The sequence below is a fragment of the Bos grunniens genome, chromosome 2 (assembly GCF_055505025.1).
Source record: "Bos grunniens cultivar Pamir isolate PY7600 chromosome 2, Bosgru_T2T1.0, whole genome shotgun sequence".
Classification (NCBI taxonomy): domain Eukaryota; kingdom Metazoa; phylum Chordata; class Mammalia; order Artiodactyla; family Bovidae; genus Bos; species Bos grunniens.
Window position 1 is genome coordinate 84,520,001 of NC_141166.1, and position 16,944 is coordinate 84,536,944.

The window sequence follows — 16,944 nt, forward strand, 5'->3', positions numbered from 1 at the left end:
TTGCCATATACACCCTCTGCTTGTTACAGCATAAATGACTGCTTTGGAAATGGGCTTTATAGCTCAAACAGGAGCAAACTGCCAAGTCAGGCAGGAGCAGGAATAGAGGAAAGATGATGTTAAGAATGTCTTATCAGCCATATGCTTCTAAGAATACAAATTAGAGAAGAAATCATTTGAAAACACAAAGCAGAAAGATAGATGTCATGCAGGCTGAACTAACCCAAACAGTGTTTTCCCTCTAAAGTTTTCCATGAGATGTCAGCCACTTGTTGAGTGTTAAAATACTCTTCAGCTAGAGAATGCTGTATTTCCTTTGGCATTCCAGGCAGTGTCTAACCAGTGTTTGGAACTTGAAACTGGTGCCAAGCCTAAACACATCTGGTTGATTCCAGGCCACAAATAGCATTGGAATGCCTTCAACACCTTCCATAGCTGCCATACTTAAAAGTTTATTTCCAAAATAGAACTGACAAAAAAAATTTATCAGACTGATGCTCCAGAATTAAAGTCAGAAATGTGTCATGAAGAGCAGTATGTATCATCATAACATACATGAAGTTATGTGCTTATATTTCCTAATACAAATTCGCATTTCAGCAAATCGAAAACCAGCATGAGTAGATTCAATACCATTTTCATTTGCTAAGTGACATTCAGATTAGGAATCCATTCTACACACTTCACGTATTCAGGTATATGGTGATATATAATCTCAATTAGTAATCAAATATCTTTAATAATGTTATTGAATGCCTCTGGGGCATGCTACTATTTAGAAAATGCTGTTGGATGCTCTATGTTAGTTCATTAATGATCTTTATCTTATTGTAACATCCAGGATAAATTAAGTGATAAAATGTGGTAAACCACAATATTAGAGTAGGAAGAAGTTATTTACCTGTAAGAGGAAAAAAAATAGAAAGTATTGGAAATAAAGAAGATTCTAGTAATCTGTTTCAAGGCCGCTTGTAGTCTGAAGAAAAAAAGTGTAATTCAAACCACACAAGAACTTAACTTTTGGAAAAGATGTATTGAATGAGGTAAAGTAGATAACACAGAAGAGAATGTCAATGGAGTGCCAAGAGTTTGGAAAGAGAGTGTGCTTTTTCATTTGACAAGACCACCGGGTGGGAAGGTAATTTAACAGGAAGCAGAAGTGCATTTGGGAAAAAGACAGAGGTTTTGCCTCCCAGAAAACCTCAAGTTGCTATATATGAATTTGATCTCTCTTGTGTGTATTTTACTTGGACCTTTAAAAAAATGCTATTAGGAGCTAGGATAAGATGATTCTGACAGTGGTAATTCATTCACAGAGCCAGGGTGGTGCAGAGTTAGATAGGGAAGATGGATTCTAGAGTTTGACTGCCCAGGTTCAAATCCATCTTTTAAGACCTGCTGTGTAGCCTAAGGCATGTTAACCTCTCCCTCTGAGGATTAGGGTCCTTGTTGGTAATAGGGAAATCATTTGGGGACCTAACTTGTAGACTGGGCACCAAGAGTGAAGGAGACAATGTAGGTAAAGTGTTTAGTTCAAGGACTGCACATAGTAAGCACTCAATGAATGTTCGATATTTTTATTTGTATTTATTAGTACAGGTTCAGTAATTTCCCAAGTTGTAAGCAAGATGCATGTATCAGGAGCAAAGTACATGGAAGAAATGAATCTGAATGGAGAGAAGAGAAATTGCAGAATAAAACTAAAAACTTTCTTGGTTCTTTAGTTGCTACATGCATGTGGGCAGAACTGTTCTGCAACCTCTCTTAATGTCTCAGAAGTTCAAGGGCCCAGGAATGTTGATTGGTTAGTTCACTACATGGATCAGCTGTGTGAATAATTGTGAACAAACATCACAGTTGATATGGCTGTCTCTTTTCCAAAGGAACAAAACACAGAGCAATGTCCTTAATGAGCGTTCTCAAGGACAAGTTCAAGGCCTGTTAGATATGCCTCGGGGATGCCCACTGAACTGAAGTCTTTAAGATATAGATATTTGATGTGTGCTCATTCTTAGTCACTTCGGTTGTGTCTGATTCTTTGCGACCCTGTGGATGGTAGCCTGCCAGCCTTCTCTGTACATGGGATTTTCCCAGCTAGTATACTGGAGTGGTCTGCCATTCCCTCCTCCAGGGGATCTTCCTGACCCAGGGATCAAACCCACGTCTCCTGTGTCTCCTGCATTGCAGGCGAATTCTTTACCACTGAGGCACCGGCGTAGCCCATAGATATTCGATAGTTACAGGCGGTTGATTTTAAGGGAGTCCTTTTGATCATAAATATCATGCTTATATTAAAATACATTAATTCTACATTATGAACCAACAACCTAAAAGAAAAAATGTTCAGCTATTATGTCATGCCAAAGACAGAATTTGAGAGCAGAAGCTTTAGAATTGCACTAAATATTCTACTAATCTCCAGAAATTTCACTGGTAAGCATTTAATACATTCAGTTTAAATAGGAACTGACTTGGCCATTTATCTCTTTTTAAATTGCTTGATTGGTTTACCTGATTCAAATCAAGATGTCCTGGAATTAAGTTTCCACATGAACAAAATTCAGAAAAAAACATCCAAACTGATATTGAGTAAGTAAAAACTTTTACAGGGTAAGTTTTTTTTTTTCCCTCTAATATCAAGGTTCATGATTCACCTGACAGAATAACTGAAATTCATAAATGAAAGGTCTGTGGTATGAAGAAGATTATCATGTAACTGAAAAACAAAATTGGCTGGGTAATTTGAAACTTTACCTTCACTCCAAAGTAGGAACATTTTTTTATTACTTTTCTAAATAAAGTAGGTTTAAAAGCACCTACCTTTCTCAATAGAGAAAGTACTCAATAGATGTCAGATTTAAATTTTAGTGGAATTTAAGTTAATTCTTTTTTTTTTTTAATAAGTGAATTGTTTACAGTGCTTAACAAGAGTTTCAGATTTTTTATTTCTCATTCCTTGTTTGTGACAATTAATTCTATTGAAATCAACATTTATGTAGGGTTTTCTTCCTCTGTCCCAGTCCCAATTCCCAGGAAAAGCAAGCAAGCAATGAGCCATTGGTAAGGAGAATTAAAGATTATTATTTTTGGTGTCTGCTTAGGAAATAAACAGGCTGAGGTAAAAGAGCACAGAATCTTGAAAATAAGTAGCTCATAATTTCCTTCTTAAACTATTTTATATGTTAAATTGTAGACAGATATAACAAATACAGTTTATCAATGACACATTCATAATCAACACATAATCAAATGACCATTCAATCTCATTTCCCAACCTTAGAATCAATCAACCCAAAGATTGTTCTCCTTATAATTTTCTTTTTAACACATTCTCAAAGTATTACTAGTCCTTAATATAAACAAATAAAAGGCTTGTGGGGCCCAGTTAGGAAGGAAAGTAAGCTAAATTTCCACATATATCATAGTGATAGAAAATTCATGAAGAACTTCACTTTGATAGAACCTAATACACTGACAGTAGAAAATGTCACGAGATGTTTGGTCAAGAGACCAAAAAAGTTTACACAGTGGAAACTTGACAATCTGGGAAGCCAACAGGAGAATAATTAATCACAAGTTTAGAGAAATCATTGGATGGTTAGCATCTTGTTGCTAGGCAATGTTTCTAGGCAGCTGATTTTCTCACATCTTAAAGGATCAGAACATTTTTTTAGTATAGTATATTTTTCAAATTGATTATGCATATTTGTGTTTGTCAACTTTGGTGTCTCTCAACTATCTATACACCTTGGAGTTTATGGACTAATTTGTAAGAAATAAAGGTATTGGCTGGATGTCAATATGTATAACAGCCCTCACTAAAATAAAAGTTTTGCACTCACCCTCTAGTAAATGATAGAGTTTACATATGTTCATATAATAAAACCAATCAGAGAGGGAAAGATGCCTTCAATGATGTGCTTACTGTAGCTGAATAACGAAATACAAAATATATTTGAGGTTGATTAAGATATTAAAGTAAATTTAGGTATAAAAATATATTTAATCTATAATACATAAATAGGACTTGGTACTAAAGAAAATATCTATTGATATGTATCATAAAAGACAAGTGTAAGAAAACTGACATTTCAAACATTGAATTAGGTCACATAAGCATAAAAACTATTGGGATTTGCTATTTAAATTAGGTTGCTTTTAAAGTATCAGTAGTAAAACTTTCAAAATAATGGCAATTAGTATCAGACAATTGAAGAAAAAGAAAACTGGGTTGGTTGAAATAAGAGCGCTGTTATTTATCAACTTTGTTCTTTTCACAAATACCCTCAATGTTTAATGTTGCAAAACTCACCCAACTTTTCCACAGCCTCAGGTGACTGTGGTCACTTGTACGGCCTCTGCCACGTGCCCAGTGAGGAGTAAGGCAAGGTGACAGTACAAATGCTTCCCAAGGATCATTTTCAATCGCTAAAAAGGATACTATGGATGTAGACGGTCAAAATGTGACAGGAAGTATTCACATTCCCTTTTCTTTGTTGTTCTTGTTTGCATCTTCATCACTTTCCCCCAAAAGCATTTATGTTAGGTTAATTTTTTTCCTCTATATTTTAAAAATGTTTGATACTAGACATCTTGGTTTAAAATGAGAACCTTCCTATAATTTCCAGCCATCAGTATTTTGGTTGCAATCCTGCATTCTTTCTTTTCCCACCTAGGCCCAGTGCAGCATACCACATTTCTGGTGGAGAAAAGCTGGAGATGGATTAAGAACAGGGATGAAGCAGAGCTATTTTTTGGTTAATGGTGGGAGGGGGAAGGAGGGAGGGAACACAGGTATGGGTCCAGCACATAATAGATCAGATCTTGGATTTGGGGAACAAATACTGCTTCTTCTTATGGCCCTTGGCTTTCTTTTGAAAAATTAAGCCATTCTCTCTCTACTTATAGGGAAAAATCAAGCTATCTTGTCAACCCTGTTTAATTCTTCCTGAAAAGGAATGCATGAATTGGAAAGAAATAGTCTACATTTAGAAAGTTGTATTTTAGTCTTCCAAATATCAGTAATTTCAGTAGCTCATTTGGCCTATTATTCACTTATGTCTTTTCTTTCACAGTCCTAACATTTTTAGTTTATTCAAAATATGGCCAATTTGTAAAAACCAAACTGAATACCAACCCCCGCCCCCCCGCCACTCATGGCTTACTTGATGTTTCGATGATGAAACAAATACAGCATTGACTGAATTTTTTATTGTTCAATTTTTCCACATATAGGTTCATCACAGCTTAAGAATTTGAAGATATTTTCTGTAGCTGGCTTGTGTCATGTCATTTCGTTGCCCTGGCCATTTAAATACATCTTTGACAGGATTTGTGAATTTGGTGTACAGACTAACTTGAAAAATATAAGACAAGCAGGCTCATAAACACATGAATGATCCAATAAACAGGCAACAAAAAAGTCCTACTGAGCTAGGCAAAAGCATTATTTCTTCCTTGTTGAAGGTATCAGCATATGCTACATCTTATGTTGCACAAGTGCACTCATTAAATATTATGAAATGTACAGCATGCCGGGAAGCTCTAACTAGCTAGTCAAAGTCACTCATACCTGTGTGTTCGTATTTATGTCGCAGAAGGGAACTGCTTTTCTGGAATGTCTTGTCACACAAATCACATGCATACATGCCACTCTCTGTCTTCTTGATCTTCTTTCGAGACAGACAGGAGTCGGAGTCTGTCATGTCATCTAGGCCTGACATGTAGTCTTGTGCTCCATCAAGCAATTCTCCCTGTGACATAATCACATAGTTCAACACAGTCGCTTCTCTTTGTGTTTATAACAAACAAGTTTGCATCGGCTGACATTTGGAGAATCTCAGAAGTGCTCTCTACGAATCCATCTAGTTCTTAGAAACTGTTATTTTCCATAAACAATATATGACGGTTCACATTTCAACAAAAATATAAACCTTCTCTGCCCTAGGTGGTAGAGCTTGTTGTTTTTCAAGGATAGAAAATGGTCAACTCTGAAGGTGAGAGAAACATAAACTTCCTCATATTCCTTAATTTTTTTTCTATCAGCAAATATCTGTGAGTGAGAATTAAATATCAGAATTTGTGTATTTTCCAGTGTGCTTAACTTTAGAAATGATCTGTAGCTGCAGAAACCCCATTTTAATTGAATTTTATATTTAGGTACAAAATGTTATTATTATGCAATCTATTTAAATGTATGTCTACCAACTAAAGGCCTCGAGCTATATTTTTATATTTAATTTTCTAATTTGAAATAGGGAATATTAATAACACTTTTTATCAATGTTCTATCTATGTTAAAACAGCCTTCAGCATTGAGCAATAATGAATGTGGATCAGTAAATTATTAAATTTCTTGATATTTATTTTGTCTTGATCCAAAGGAGTGCAAACTTGCATGATAACATACATTTCCATTTGCTAGCCCACAGTTCACTTTTCCTAGACTACGTTTGCACTAATTAATATTAGAGAAGATTAAAAAGGCTTAAATACATTTACAAAGAGGGCAGATGTACTGTAAATTGGAATACTGGAACAGCTGTTACAGAGGTGCACTGCTACTTATGCTCCTATTTTGTAAACAGGGATTTTACTCCATGATGCTAAAACATACCTGCTTTTATATTTTAAAAACCATAAATTATTCACTAGCTTGAAAACTACAAAGGAAGTCATGTGGAATGTACAAAATATTTTTTAAAATACTCTTCCAAATAAAGTGTTCTCTATGAAACCAAGTGCACATCAAATTTACATATGTATTATTGCAAATTGTGAGCATCTCTAAAAGTATGTGACTGTCAAAAATGTTAACATTTAGCTTCTATGTAAGTCCTAGAAAATACTCATGAAGTGAAGTGAAAGTCACTCAGTCATGTCTGACTCTTTGCGACCCCATGATCTGTACAGTCCATGGAATTCTCCAGCCCAGGATACTGGGGTGGGTTGCCTTTCCCTTCTCCAGGGGATCTTCCCAACCCAGGGATTGAACTGAGGTCTCCTGCACTGCAGGCAGATTCTTTACCATCTGAGCTATCAGGGAAACCCCCCAAATACTCATATCAGCATATAATTCTGAAAGCAGATGGATCGATCTAAATAAACCTTAATGATAAATATTAAGTTCTTTATCTTTTCTTAAGGCACAATTGCTTGATAGCAAAGGGTCCCACTGTTTTTCCATTTATTTGTCTAGCCCACTCAGTTTTAACTTCAACTTCAAACCCACTGTTCTATTTCTGCTGAGAACACAGCATTAGATTTTTTTTCCACTAAGATTTTTTCCTACATACACATAAGTGATATAATTTTCACCTCCTCTCTTCCGATTAAAAAAAAGTCTCATTACCTGAAATCCTGGTTTCCGCTGGTACTTTCTCCTTTGCTGCATGTCAGCAAAAGTAGCTGCTCCAGTTGGGTAAGTATAGGCCATGTGTGGTAGGAAGCTCATCTGATCCAGTCCTGGGTATGGTCGCAGTCCAGGGATACTCGTCTGGACTGGTGGCATGAAAGTGGCCGGGGGGAACGCGCTTTGTGGAGGAAGAGCTGTGTAGAGAGGTTTGGCACTAAAGGGGTTCATGCCGAACACTGGGTTAGCACTTTTGCTGTCCAGATTATTTGAATTTGAAAACTCCTTCTTGATAAAAGTCAAGTTCAGAGGCTCATCTGAGTTTTCAGATGACGAAGAAACACTGTTGTGGTCTAAATTTATGCTGCCAACTTTCGTTTTGTTCTTTGTGGCTATAATACTTTTGGGTTCTTTCATTTGTTTTGGTAATGACAGGTCCAAAGGCTCAGCCTGGAGCTCCTCAGATGAGAAGCTGTTTGGAGTGTAAGAACTACTGTGGGAGTTTTTAGAAGATGTGGAGGAAAGATTTAAGGGAGAAGGAGTATTACTCCTTGAGTGGTCCAATTTTTCAACTGGTTTAATATTGGTAAAATGGGAAGGTTTTGTTAGCCTGAGAGGAGGGTCACAATTCGTAACACTGTTGTGGAGTTCTGCTATAGATGGTGACGTTATGGAGTCCATGGGTTTTACGGGAGACCTGGGTAATAAAGAGTCTTTTGTGGGAGGGTTACTGTTGGGAGCTAACGGCTTGGAGCTCCTTTCCAGTGATGGTGACCTGGAATTTGAGTACTGGTAGACTTTTCGTTGCTCAAACCATTCCTTCACAAATTCCTGAGGAAGGCCCACAGCAATGGAAATTTTCAGCAGTTCATCAGAGTTGGGCTCCATGTTCATAGCATAATATGCTTTAAGTACAGACATGTGGTCCTTGTATGGGTTGATGGGGCTTGTCATTCCTTTCTCAGAAAGTACAGATGACAAGAGGAGGGCTTTATTATCAACAAAAACTCCAGCTTTGTTGGGGACTATGTTTTCATGGGGTTGCAGGACTGCCTTGATCTCTTCATTCATCTTACAAAGGTAACGTTCATGCTGATGCAAAGGAATGGGGCCAGGAAAACTTTCTTTACAGAACTGGCAGGAGAATGGAGTGGATATGTTGTGGTTCTCAATCATTTTGTCATCGGTGACCAAATCTATTAAAGTACGTAGCTTCTCTTTCTTTATATTACTGATCTGTCTCCTTGAGTCAGTAGTCAAGCTCTGGAGGCAAGCTTTGGCTTCATTGACTTTTTCTAACGTGTAGTCAATAATACTTTTAGTGGCACCATTATGACTCACTACTGGAAGACCTACGGGTGGAATATTAGGAGAAGTAACTCCTTGTTCCTCAGGTTGAGAGCATGGATCCTTCATGTGATAACCTTTCAACTTGGAAATTTCTTCAGCCTTGCAGTCCATTTTTTGTCTGGAAACTGTGTTGTCCACAATCTGTAGAACCTTTTGTACCTCGCTTAAATTACTATTCATCGTGGGAAATCCAAGTAAAGGGGCTTCCATCCCTACACCTAAGTGCTGCATTGGACTCTGAGCAGACGGATGAACTCCTAAAGGGCTGGTGGCTCCAAGTGCACCATTCATAAAAGGACTAGTTCCACTAAACCCATGTGTGGCCATAAGAACTTTATAGTCATTGAAGTCTAGTGGTTCTGTTTTAATTTTAAGTAAGCCTGTCTGTTCAGACATACTAAGTGGTTTTCCATTCTCCAATTTGTTTCTTAACTGGGTAATGGCTGAATTAGTAGGAGAAGAAGAAACAGAATTAGGAGAAGAACCTGTCTTGATATTGTTTCTCATTCGGCCATTTACAGAGATTAAGCCAATACATTTCTTGCTGCTGATGTGTGAACTGTAGGAACCAGAATGGGAGAAACGTTTCTTGCAGTTGGGGCACTCGTACGGTTTTTCACCTAAAATGACAATTAAAATTAATGTTATTTTTTTTTTTCTTTTTGATGGGGCAACAATTGCAATCGTCTACCCAGGCAAGAATCTGTGCAATCAAAGGAAAGGAACACAATGGGGCACCTCTACATTCTAGGCGCTTAGATTAGAATTATGTGGCTATAACTGTTTCTGGGCTTTATCTACCCTGGGAGGACATAATTCAAGATGTTAGCAGTGGAAGGTGAGGGCTATCTGTGCCTTTTTCAGCCAAGATCCAAAATCTTGTCTTGCCATCGGCAGCCTCCTATTTAAACAGAGTGTTAGATTAATGTGTGGTCAATAGCACAATAAAGATGTCACAGTATTTAAAGGAAAGTGTAGCCATGGCTTTAATCAACTCTGTGAAGATTCCATTGATTCTACCAATCCAACTAGTCCTTTGACTAGCATCCAATTTGGTAATAAAATGCTTGGCAGAGCTATCAAAATAGTTATAAAGAAGAAATCTCAGTGGTAAGATGTTGTTCTAAAAATACAGCTTTCAAAAAAAAATAATATAGCTATCAGGAATCAAGGAACACTTATCATACAAAAGCTCTTATCCAAAATTCTTCCACATTCTTCTTTCAAGTTTAGGTATCAAAAAATGAATATCCTTCAGAATTTGCCAGCTGAGTTTCTTCAGGTCAAAAACATTTTAAAGGACAAAAAGGAGCCTTTAGATTTCACAAGAAGGCAAAACACGTGCAGTTTTCCAGAAGTATAAGCACTCCTCCTCTTATTAGTAGTGCTACTGGCGGTACCGTAAGGCTCATGAGGCCAAGCGGGCACACGAAGCTTACGACGTGAATGTGCAGTTCTAAAAGACTACAAACAGGGTTGTGTACATTTTATGCGATCTTTAGAAACGTTCCTAATGAAACAGAACGCAAAAACAAGCACCAGCGCCTCAGCCACTCACCACTGTGGATTCGCAGGTGTTCCTTCAGATGGTGTTTATATTTGAAGGCCTTGCCACACTCTGTGCATTTGAACTTGCGATTACCTGCTCCTTGGGTCAGCATTTGGTGCTATAAAAGGAGAAAGACTGACATCAGTTTTGTGCAGGAGGAACAAAGGAAATTCGTTACAAATATTTTTAAAAGGCTTCTATTTTCAGACAGGCCAAAAGGTTTGAGTGCATGTTTATTTATTTGCCCAGTCTTTCAGAGTTGCAATAAAAGTGATAATGTTGGCAATAAAATTGGAACAAATAAAAAAAAAAGTGCTTTCACATGCGCATCCAACACTTGCTTTAGAATTATCTCTGTAGTCTCTTTTCCAAAATGTTTCTTTGAGCCGTTGGAGATGAGAAAGCATAATTGCAAAGATGTTTGTGGCTCTCTGTGTTTACTGCAGATTCTAAAATCTGAAGATTCCCTGTTGGAACGCAATGATTTTGTCAAGGAAAAAAATAAATATTATACTCAAAATTCTAGTCTCCCCGAAGAACTCCCCACACACACAACTCATTTTCTCTTTTCTGTATTGAGGTAAAAGCATATCTTATACTGAAGCAATACTAATTTTAAAGAAGAAAGAAAAAAACCTCACATAAATTAAAAAATCCTCAATTATAAATATTTTATTACATGATAAGCACGTTTAAATACCTCATTCACAGTGCTAGTAGCAAATATAAACCCTGTTTTTCCTGAGATGTTGCATGTAAGATTTGATTCATTATCAAATGTAAGAGACAACATCTTGGGCTAGAACTGCTTGAGCAGTTTTATCACAGGCCAGTAGGAAAGACTTCAACGACCTGTCATTTTCCTTTTGAGTAGTGTGCTAGGGAGTAGGGACGAAAAAGAAAAAAAGTTTGCTGAAAAGACAAGTTAAAAGCAGCAAAGATATAATCAAACACAGCTGACCTTTTTGAACAAGGGAAAAAAAGCACTGTGACTTAGAATTCTGAAAAAAAAAAGAAAGAAAGAAAGAAATACAGTCATCCACTCTGGATGTTCAAGGTAGGAGGCCAGCCTTTTTCAAGCAGCAATGACACAAAAGCCTTTTGCAAAAAAGACAGTACAGAAACGGTATGACAACTGCTAGGGTGTGCTGAATCTTCCCACATTCCTAGTGAGACAGATGGTGTTACATGGGACACAGGGAGGTTTGTTCAAACAGCAGCAACCTTCAAAGATCAAGCGGAGCCCAGCCCGCCGAGCGCCATTGAGGGACCAGCGCTCATATGTTGCTGAGTTGCATAAACAAACAGCAACAGCTGCTTTGTCTCCCCCCACAGCCCTCAGAGGACTACTATAAACTTTAGTTGTGCCACTGTTAATATGATACAATCATTTTAATTTACTAATTGTAAATGCCATGAGCAAATGAGGGGACTTTTCAACACCAAAGCTACCATTCATAATGCGCCAGCACAATCACACTTCTGCATGTGAAATTTAAAGCAGTTATGCTAGATAAATATCTAGGCACCTTTTTTTTTTCCCTGGAGTTTTTGTTCATATAAGCAAGGGGAGAGAAACTGTTACATAAGTGTAACTATATAAGCGCGGTTTTTACAACTTGAACTTGGAAAAACATGCAGGTGACAAGTTCAATGAGATATAAATGAAATGATTTACATGAGCTATTTTCTTAAAATAATGAAATTCCATAATCCAGTATCATTGCCATTGCTTGACTGTGTTTCCTTATTCTCATTTTCCTTATTCAAAGAAAATAAAGCCCATAAGAATTTTAGAGAATATCTTGTTCAATAATTTTAAAAACAGATATGGTGTCAAGGTTTATATAGGGTGATTCCAGAACTGTAGGGCCAGATATTGAGACTTAACACACATCAATTTTGTTACCATCCGAACACCTCATAATATCAATCTGCAGTGAACTCTCCCGAGAGGACATAAAAACCAGTTTTGCTAAAACATTTAAGGGACACTGTGAATCAAACCTATTCAATCATTTTAAGGATTTAAGAAGCTATACTGTTGAAGATAGAATCTTTATTTTGAACACAAGTAATCCAAAAGGCAGAGTAATTTTAATATTTAGCAACAAATATGAATATCAAGAAAGGATCGTTTTTATTACATATACACATTTGAGTATTAATACAGTTTATATAAGCATCCACATGTATTATGTGCTTTTTGATTTTCCTTAAAACACTCAATTAGATTTCATAAACTAGTAGCAGCTTGTAAAAAATAGCCTAATTGAAGATGTTAAGTGACCAATGGAAAGAATACACACTTCTTTTACTATGACTTAGATTTTACATGAAAAAAAAAAAAACCTAAGTAAAACTAGGTGAAAAATGGAATTAAAATTGCTGAGATGTTTAATAATGTATAATTAAAATGCTACAATTTCATTCACTTTTTTGTGGAACATAAAAATGAAACTAAAGTCAAGTTAAAGTGCAAATAAAATTTCTAAATTAGAAATTAACACACTCATTCGATCGTGAACATAAGACTATTAAATCATATTAGAAGAGACCATCAAAAAATCATTTAGACCTCAATTAAAGCTATTACCATTAAAAGATCTGCATCTTCAAAATGCCATGAAAAATTAATAATGATTGCCAATCAAAGCAATATCGTTTCTCTAAGGGGTTATTATAGAAAGAAATCACTTAAAACCAACCCCCCACCTGATCTGTCCCTGGCTTGTGCGTCACCATATGCCGCTCGAGCTGGGTGCGGTAGGCAAACGTGTAGCTACACAGAGGGCAGGAAAAGTTCTCTTCATTCTTCTCGTGGCGGTACTTGATGTGCTCCTTCAGTGATGTCAAGCGCTTGTAGCCCCGGTCGCAGTAGGGGCAGGTCAGCAGTTGGGCAAAAGCATCTGGAGTTCCAGGTGGCAGGTCTGTAGCCGAGAGACGAGAGGGAGAGAAGCAGGCCAAAAGGTCAGTAAATCAATGGCAGCTAATGGGCTGACTGCCCGGGATGGTATGACAGGAATCACTGCAATCTGCTCCACGAGGGTGCCATCGGCGCACGCGGCCTCCGTGCACGCCAGTCCCCTTGCACACCCAGGACAGACTTGTCGGCATCAGCTCACACTGCGCTGGAAAATTAATTAATTACTGGAGCATTTGGGGGGGAAATTTAAACAGCTGATAAATGAGGAAATTCTCTTTAGGTGACTGACAGTTCGTAGGAAACCTTTAGTCACAGATGACTCAGGGATTCATGGGGTGAAGGAGCTTTTTGGGTACCCGTAAAGAAGAACAAAAGGTGAGGGTCAGAATCTCTAAACTTTTTTTTTCCCCTCAAAAGTGAAATATTTCGGAAAGATAGGAATCCATGTAGATATTTTTATCTCTTAGAAATAGGCTCTAATTGTTCTTGTTCTTTATTGGATGTACAGATGACACAAATTTGCTGACAAAAAAATTTCACAATACCCTAAAATTACAGTTCTAATCTTTGCTCATGAAATTCCATGCCTCTGCAGCTGTTCTTCAAATTTTAAGGTAAACACCCAGGCATGTAGTGCATTTGTAATTGTAACAGCTGCAGAGGTCAGCGTCGTGGCTAAAAATGAATTACAGCCTCACCATTTTCTTCCTGCCCATTGGCCTCTGGCGTGCCAAGGCGAGACAGCTCCTCGGGGGCTTCTGGGTAAATGATGGCTGTGTCACTGCGCTGAAGGTACTCTTCGATGCTGACTGCATGACCATCGCGTTCCTCCAGTTTTCTTTTGGCAAAGTATTCCTCAAAGTCTGATGTGCAATTTGCATTCTTAACTGAAATGGTAAAAAGGAAAAGAAATGTCTTTTCAGGGCCTTCTTCCCAGGAGCCTCCGTCTGCCTGCATCACCGTAAGACACATGGACTTGCAAAAAAGACTACAAATACCTAGTTTATTTGTAGGGAGTGTTGCTGATGACCACTTATTGATCGAATGGTTATTCTCACAATATATGTAAAAAAAAAGAGGATACTTTGCTCTAAGTTAAATAGGCATATTTTATTTTCCTCTTTCTGGAAGACTAGTCTGTGTGGTTTGCAAAGAATGAAAGAAATTTTAAAATGCTTTTCAGGGAAAATGAAAAAAAAGAACTATATTCTAAGATCCATAAACATGGGAGATAATATGAGCTCAAAGCTACTTTAATAATCTATATAAAACTTTCTTTTTTTAAAGAAAGGTGTATTTAATTTTTTATAGTCCACTAAACTTAACATTCCTAACTATATATTCATTCTGTTGTTAAAGGTAAGCTTTTAACCCTCCACTCTCTGAACATCACAGACTACCAGGACTACACAATTCAAGAGAGATGCAGAAGGATGGATATTCCTGGAGAGATAATAATGAGATTTTGTTAAAAAAAATTCAAGGAATGTTGGAGTTTATCTTTTCTTAAAATTTCAATGTTTAGCTCAATATTTTAAAGCTGCTGAAAATAAAATTAAGCTCACACTGATAGAAATAAAAAGTAACAGATCGAGTTAAGAAATTGGCTATCCTGCAATGTGATTTTGATATGACTTTTATGACTCTGTTCCCACGACATGAATAACAGGTGTAAACCAATGTTAGCAATTTGTGTCCCAAGACTGTATATTAGAAACTACTAGCTATGTTTTTGGAGAAGGCAATGGCACCCCACTCCAGTGTTCTTGCCTGGAAAATCCCATGGAGGGAGGAGCCTGGTGGGCTGCAGTCCATGGGGTCGCTGAGAGTCGGACACGACTGAGCAACTTCACTTCCACCTTTCACTTTCATGCATTGGAGAAGGAAATGGCAACACACTCCAGTGTTCTTGCCTGGAGAATCCCAGGGACGGGGGATCCTGGTGGGCTGGTGTCTATGGGGTCGCACAGAGTCAGACACGACTGAAGTGACTTAGCAGCAGCAGCAGCAGCAGCAGCAGCAGCAGCAGCTATGTTTTTAAAATAAGTTGTGGCTTAAATATCCTAAGTAAAAACTTTTATGCATAAGTCAGTGTTGGGAAAGTGGGTGCCACATTGTGGCTACCAGAAGTAAGTGAAGAATAATCCTTTGCTGGTACAATCCATGGTGGACCATACTTTCATAGTTTTTGAGGACAGTAAACCTTGATCTCACTACATTCTTCATCTCACCTTCTCTGTCATAAAAGATACTATAGTATTGATATTTGTCATCCTAATTCTCCCCGGCAATTTGTGGCAAGGTGATATTCAAGCAAGCCAGTCAATTTTTATTTTTGGCTTTTACTGTTATGAATGTTTATGAGAAGACTAGAAAGTGGAACCTTCCATTAATCAATAAGTATTTACTGAATGCCTGGTATGTGATAGGCATCATGTTTTGTTTTGATAAGCAAAATTGTCTCAAAAATAGATATAATATTACAAACTCAAATAAGTGTTATGAAAGAAAGTTACACGGTGGTATTACAGAAGTAACAGGGGGCTTGACAGGGACCTGATGGAGTCTGGACGATCAGGAAAGCCTTAACTGATCATGAAGCATGAAGTTAACTAACTTTAGAAGCCAGGGTAGAACAGTGGTGACTGGAAAGAACATGGGGCATTTCAGAATCTCAAAGGACTTTGCTAGAGTATGGAGAGAAAGAGGGAGCTTGATGTAAGTGTAAAGAGGAAGGTAGAGACCAAAGCCTGCAGTGTGCGCTAGTCCTGCTAAGGATCTGGATTTTCTTCTAAGAAAAGCAGGAAGCCACTGAAAGATATCAAGCAGGAAAGATGGTGGGGTGAAATAATCGGTTATCTGCATTTTCAAATGACAACCCTGGTTACAGTATGATACGGACTGCAGGAAGAGGAAAGTAGACCCTGGGAAACCAGCTAGGAGTCTCTTACCATTGATTGGGCAAAAGATAAAGGTTAAAAAAAATGGTGAGGGAGATTATAAGAAGTGGTTGCATTAGATTTGGGGAAAGCTTGGATGTGCCAACGAGGGACCGGTGAAGACCCCACCCCCTTAGGTTTAGGCTTTTCACATCGATAGATGGTTAAGTGATATCAGCACCGCAGGAAGCACAGGCATTTTAAAAGGTTTGAAACTATGAATGAATACATCGGATCAAACAAAAGGAAACCTGGGGCATTACATTTGTAGACTATTAAACTAAGTGCTAACAATCTGAATACTGTGATCTCAAATGTTTCTCTTTTGCCTCTCTAACTTCTGTTAATTTTAACAAGAGCAATGGTCTAATTCCAGGACCTGTATTTCCTTCAAATAGAGGTTTGGAAAGTGTAAAAGTAGATTTAAGATTTTGTATCTTGAAATTTTGCTTAAATCTTCTCTTAGTATCTTCAGTCTTAACATCTTTTCTAAGTAGAATGGACATTGATTAAGATCACCTTCCCTCTGATCTATTCATGCTGCCATGGATGTTTTCCAAAGAATACTTGGTGGTGACTGTGATGGTGTCATTGAACTTGCACCGTTAAGTCACTAGGGAGGTATGAAGGAAATGCCAGCTTGCACAAACTATTTATTCATTGTTTTAGATCATCCAAATAACTTCAGATTTATCAAAAGTGGCCTTTTGTTTTTTAAGTGCAAGAAAAGATAAAGGGGACAAAATGTGTGGATCCAAAATGAACCTTTTTTGAACAACTTAACTGATCTGATCAGGGATTGACTTCTTTATTAGCACCATGGCAGTAG

General features: G+C 37.5%; 1 protein-coding gene across 2 annotated transcripts in view; it reads right to left on the reverse strand.

Moving 5' to 3' along the window:
- Positions 1–16,944, reverse strand: part of ZEB2 (zinc finger E-box binding homeobox 2) — a 130,848-nt gene that overhangs the window by 2,449 nt on the left and 111,455 nt on the right. For both annotated transcript variants that reach the window (XM_086351842.1, XM_086351832.1), the window contains exons 5-9: positions 13,875–14,063; positions 12,966–13,180; positions 10,260–10,368; positions 7,352–9,321; positions 5,573–5,753 (exon numbers count right to left, since the gene is read on the reverse strand). In XM_086351842.1, the coding sequence (XP_086207968.1) occupies positions 5,573–5,753; positions 7,352–9,321; positions 10,260–10,368; positions 12,966–13,180; positions 13,875–14,063 (2,664 nt within the window). The remainder of the gene's footprint in view (positions 1–5,572; positions 5,754–7,351; positions 9,322–10,259; positions 10,369–12,965; positions 13,181–13,874; positions 14,064–16,944) is intronic.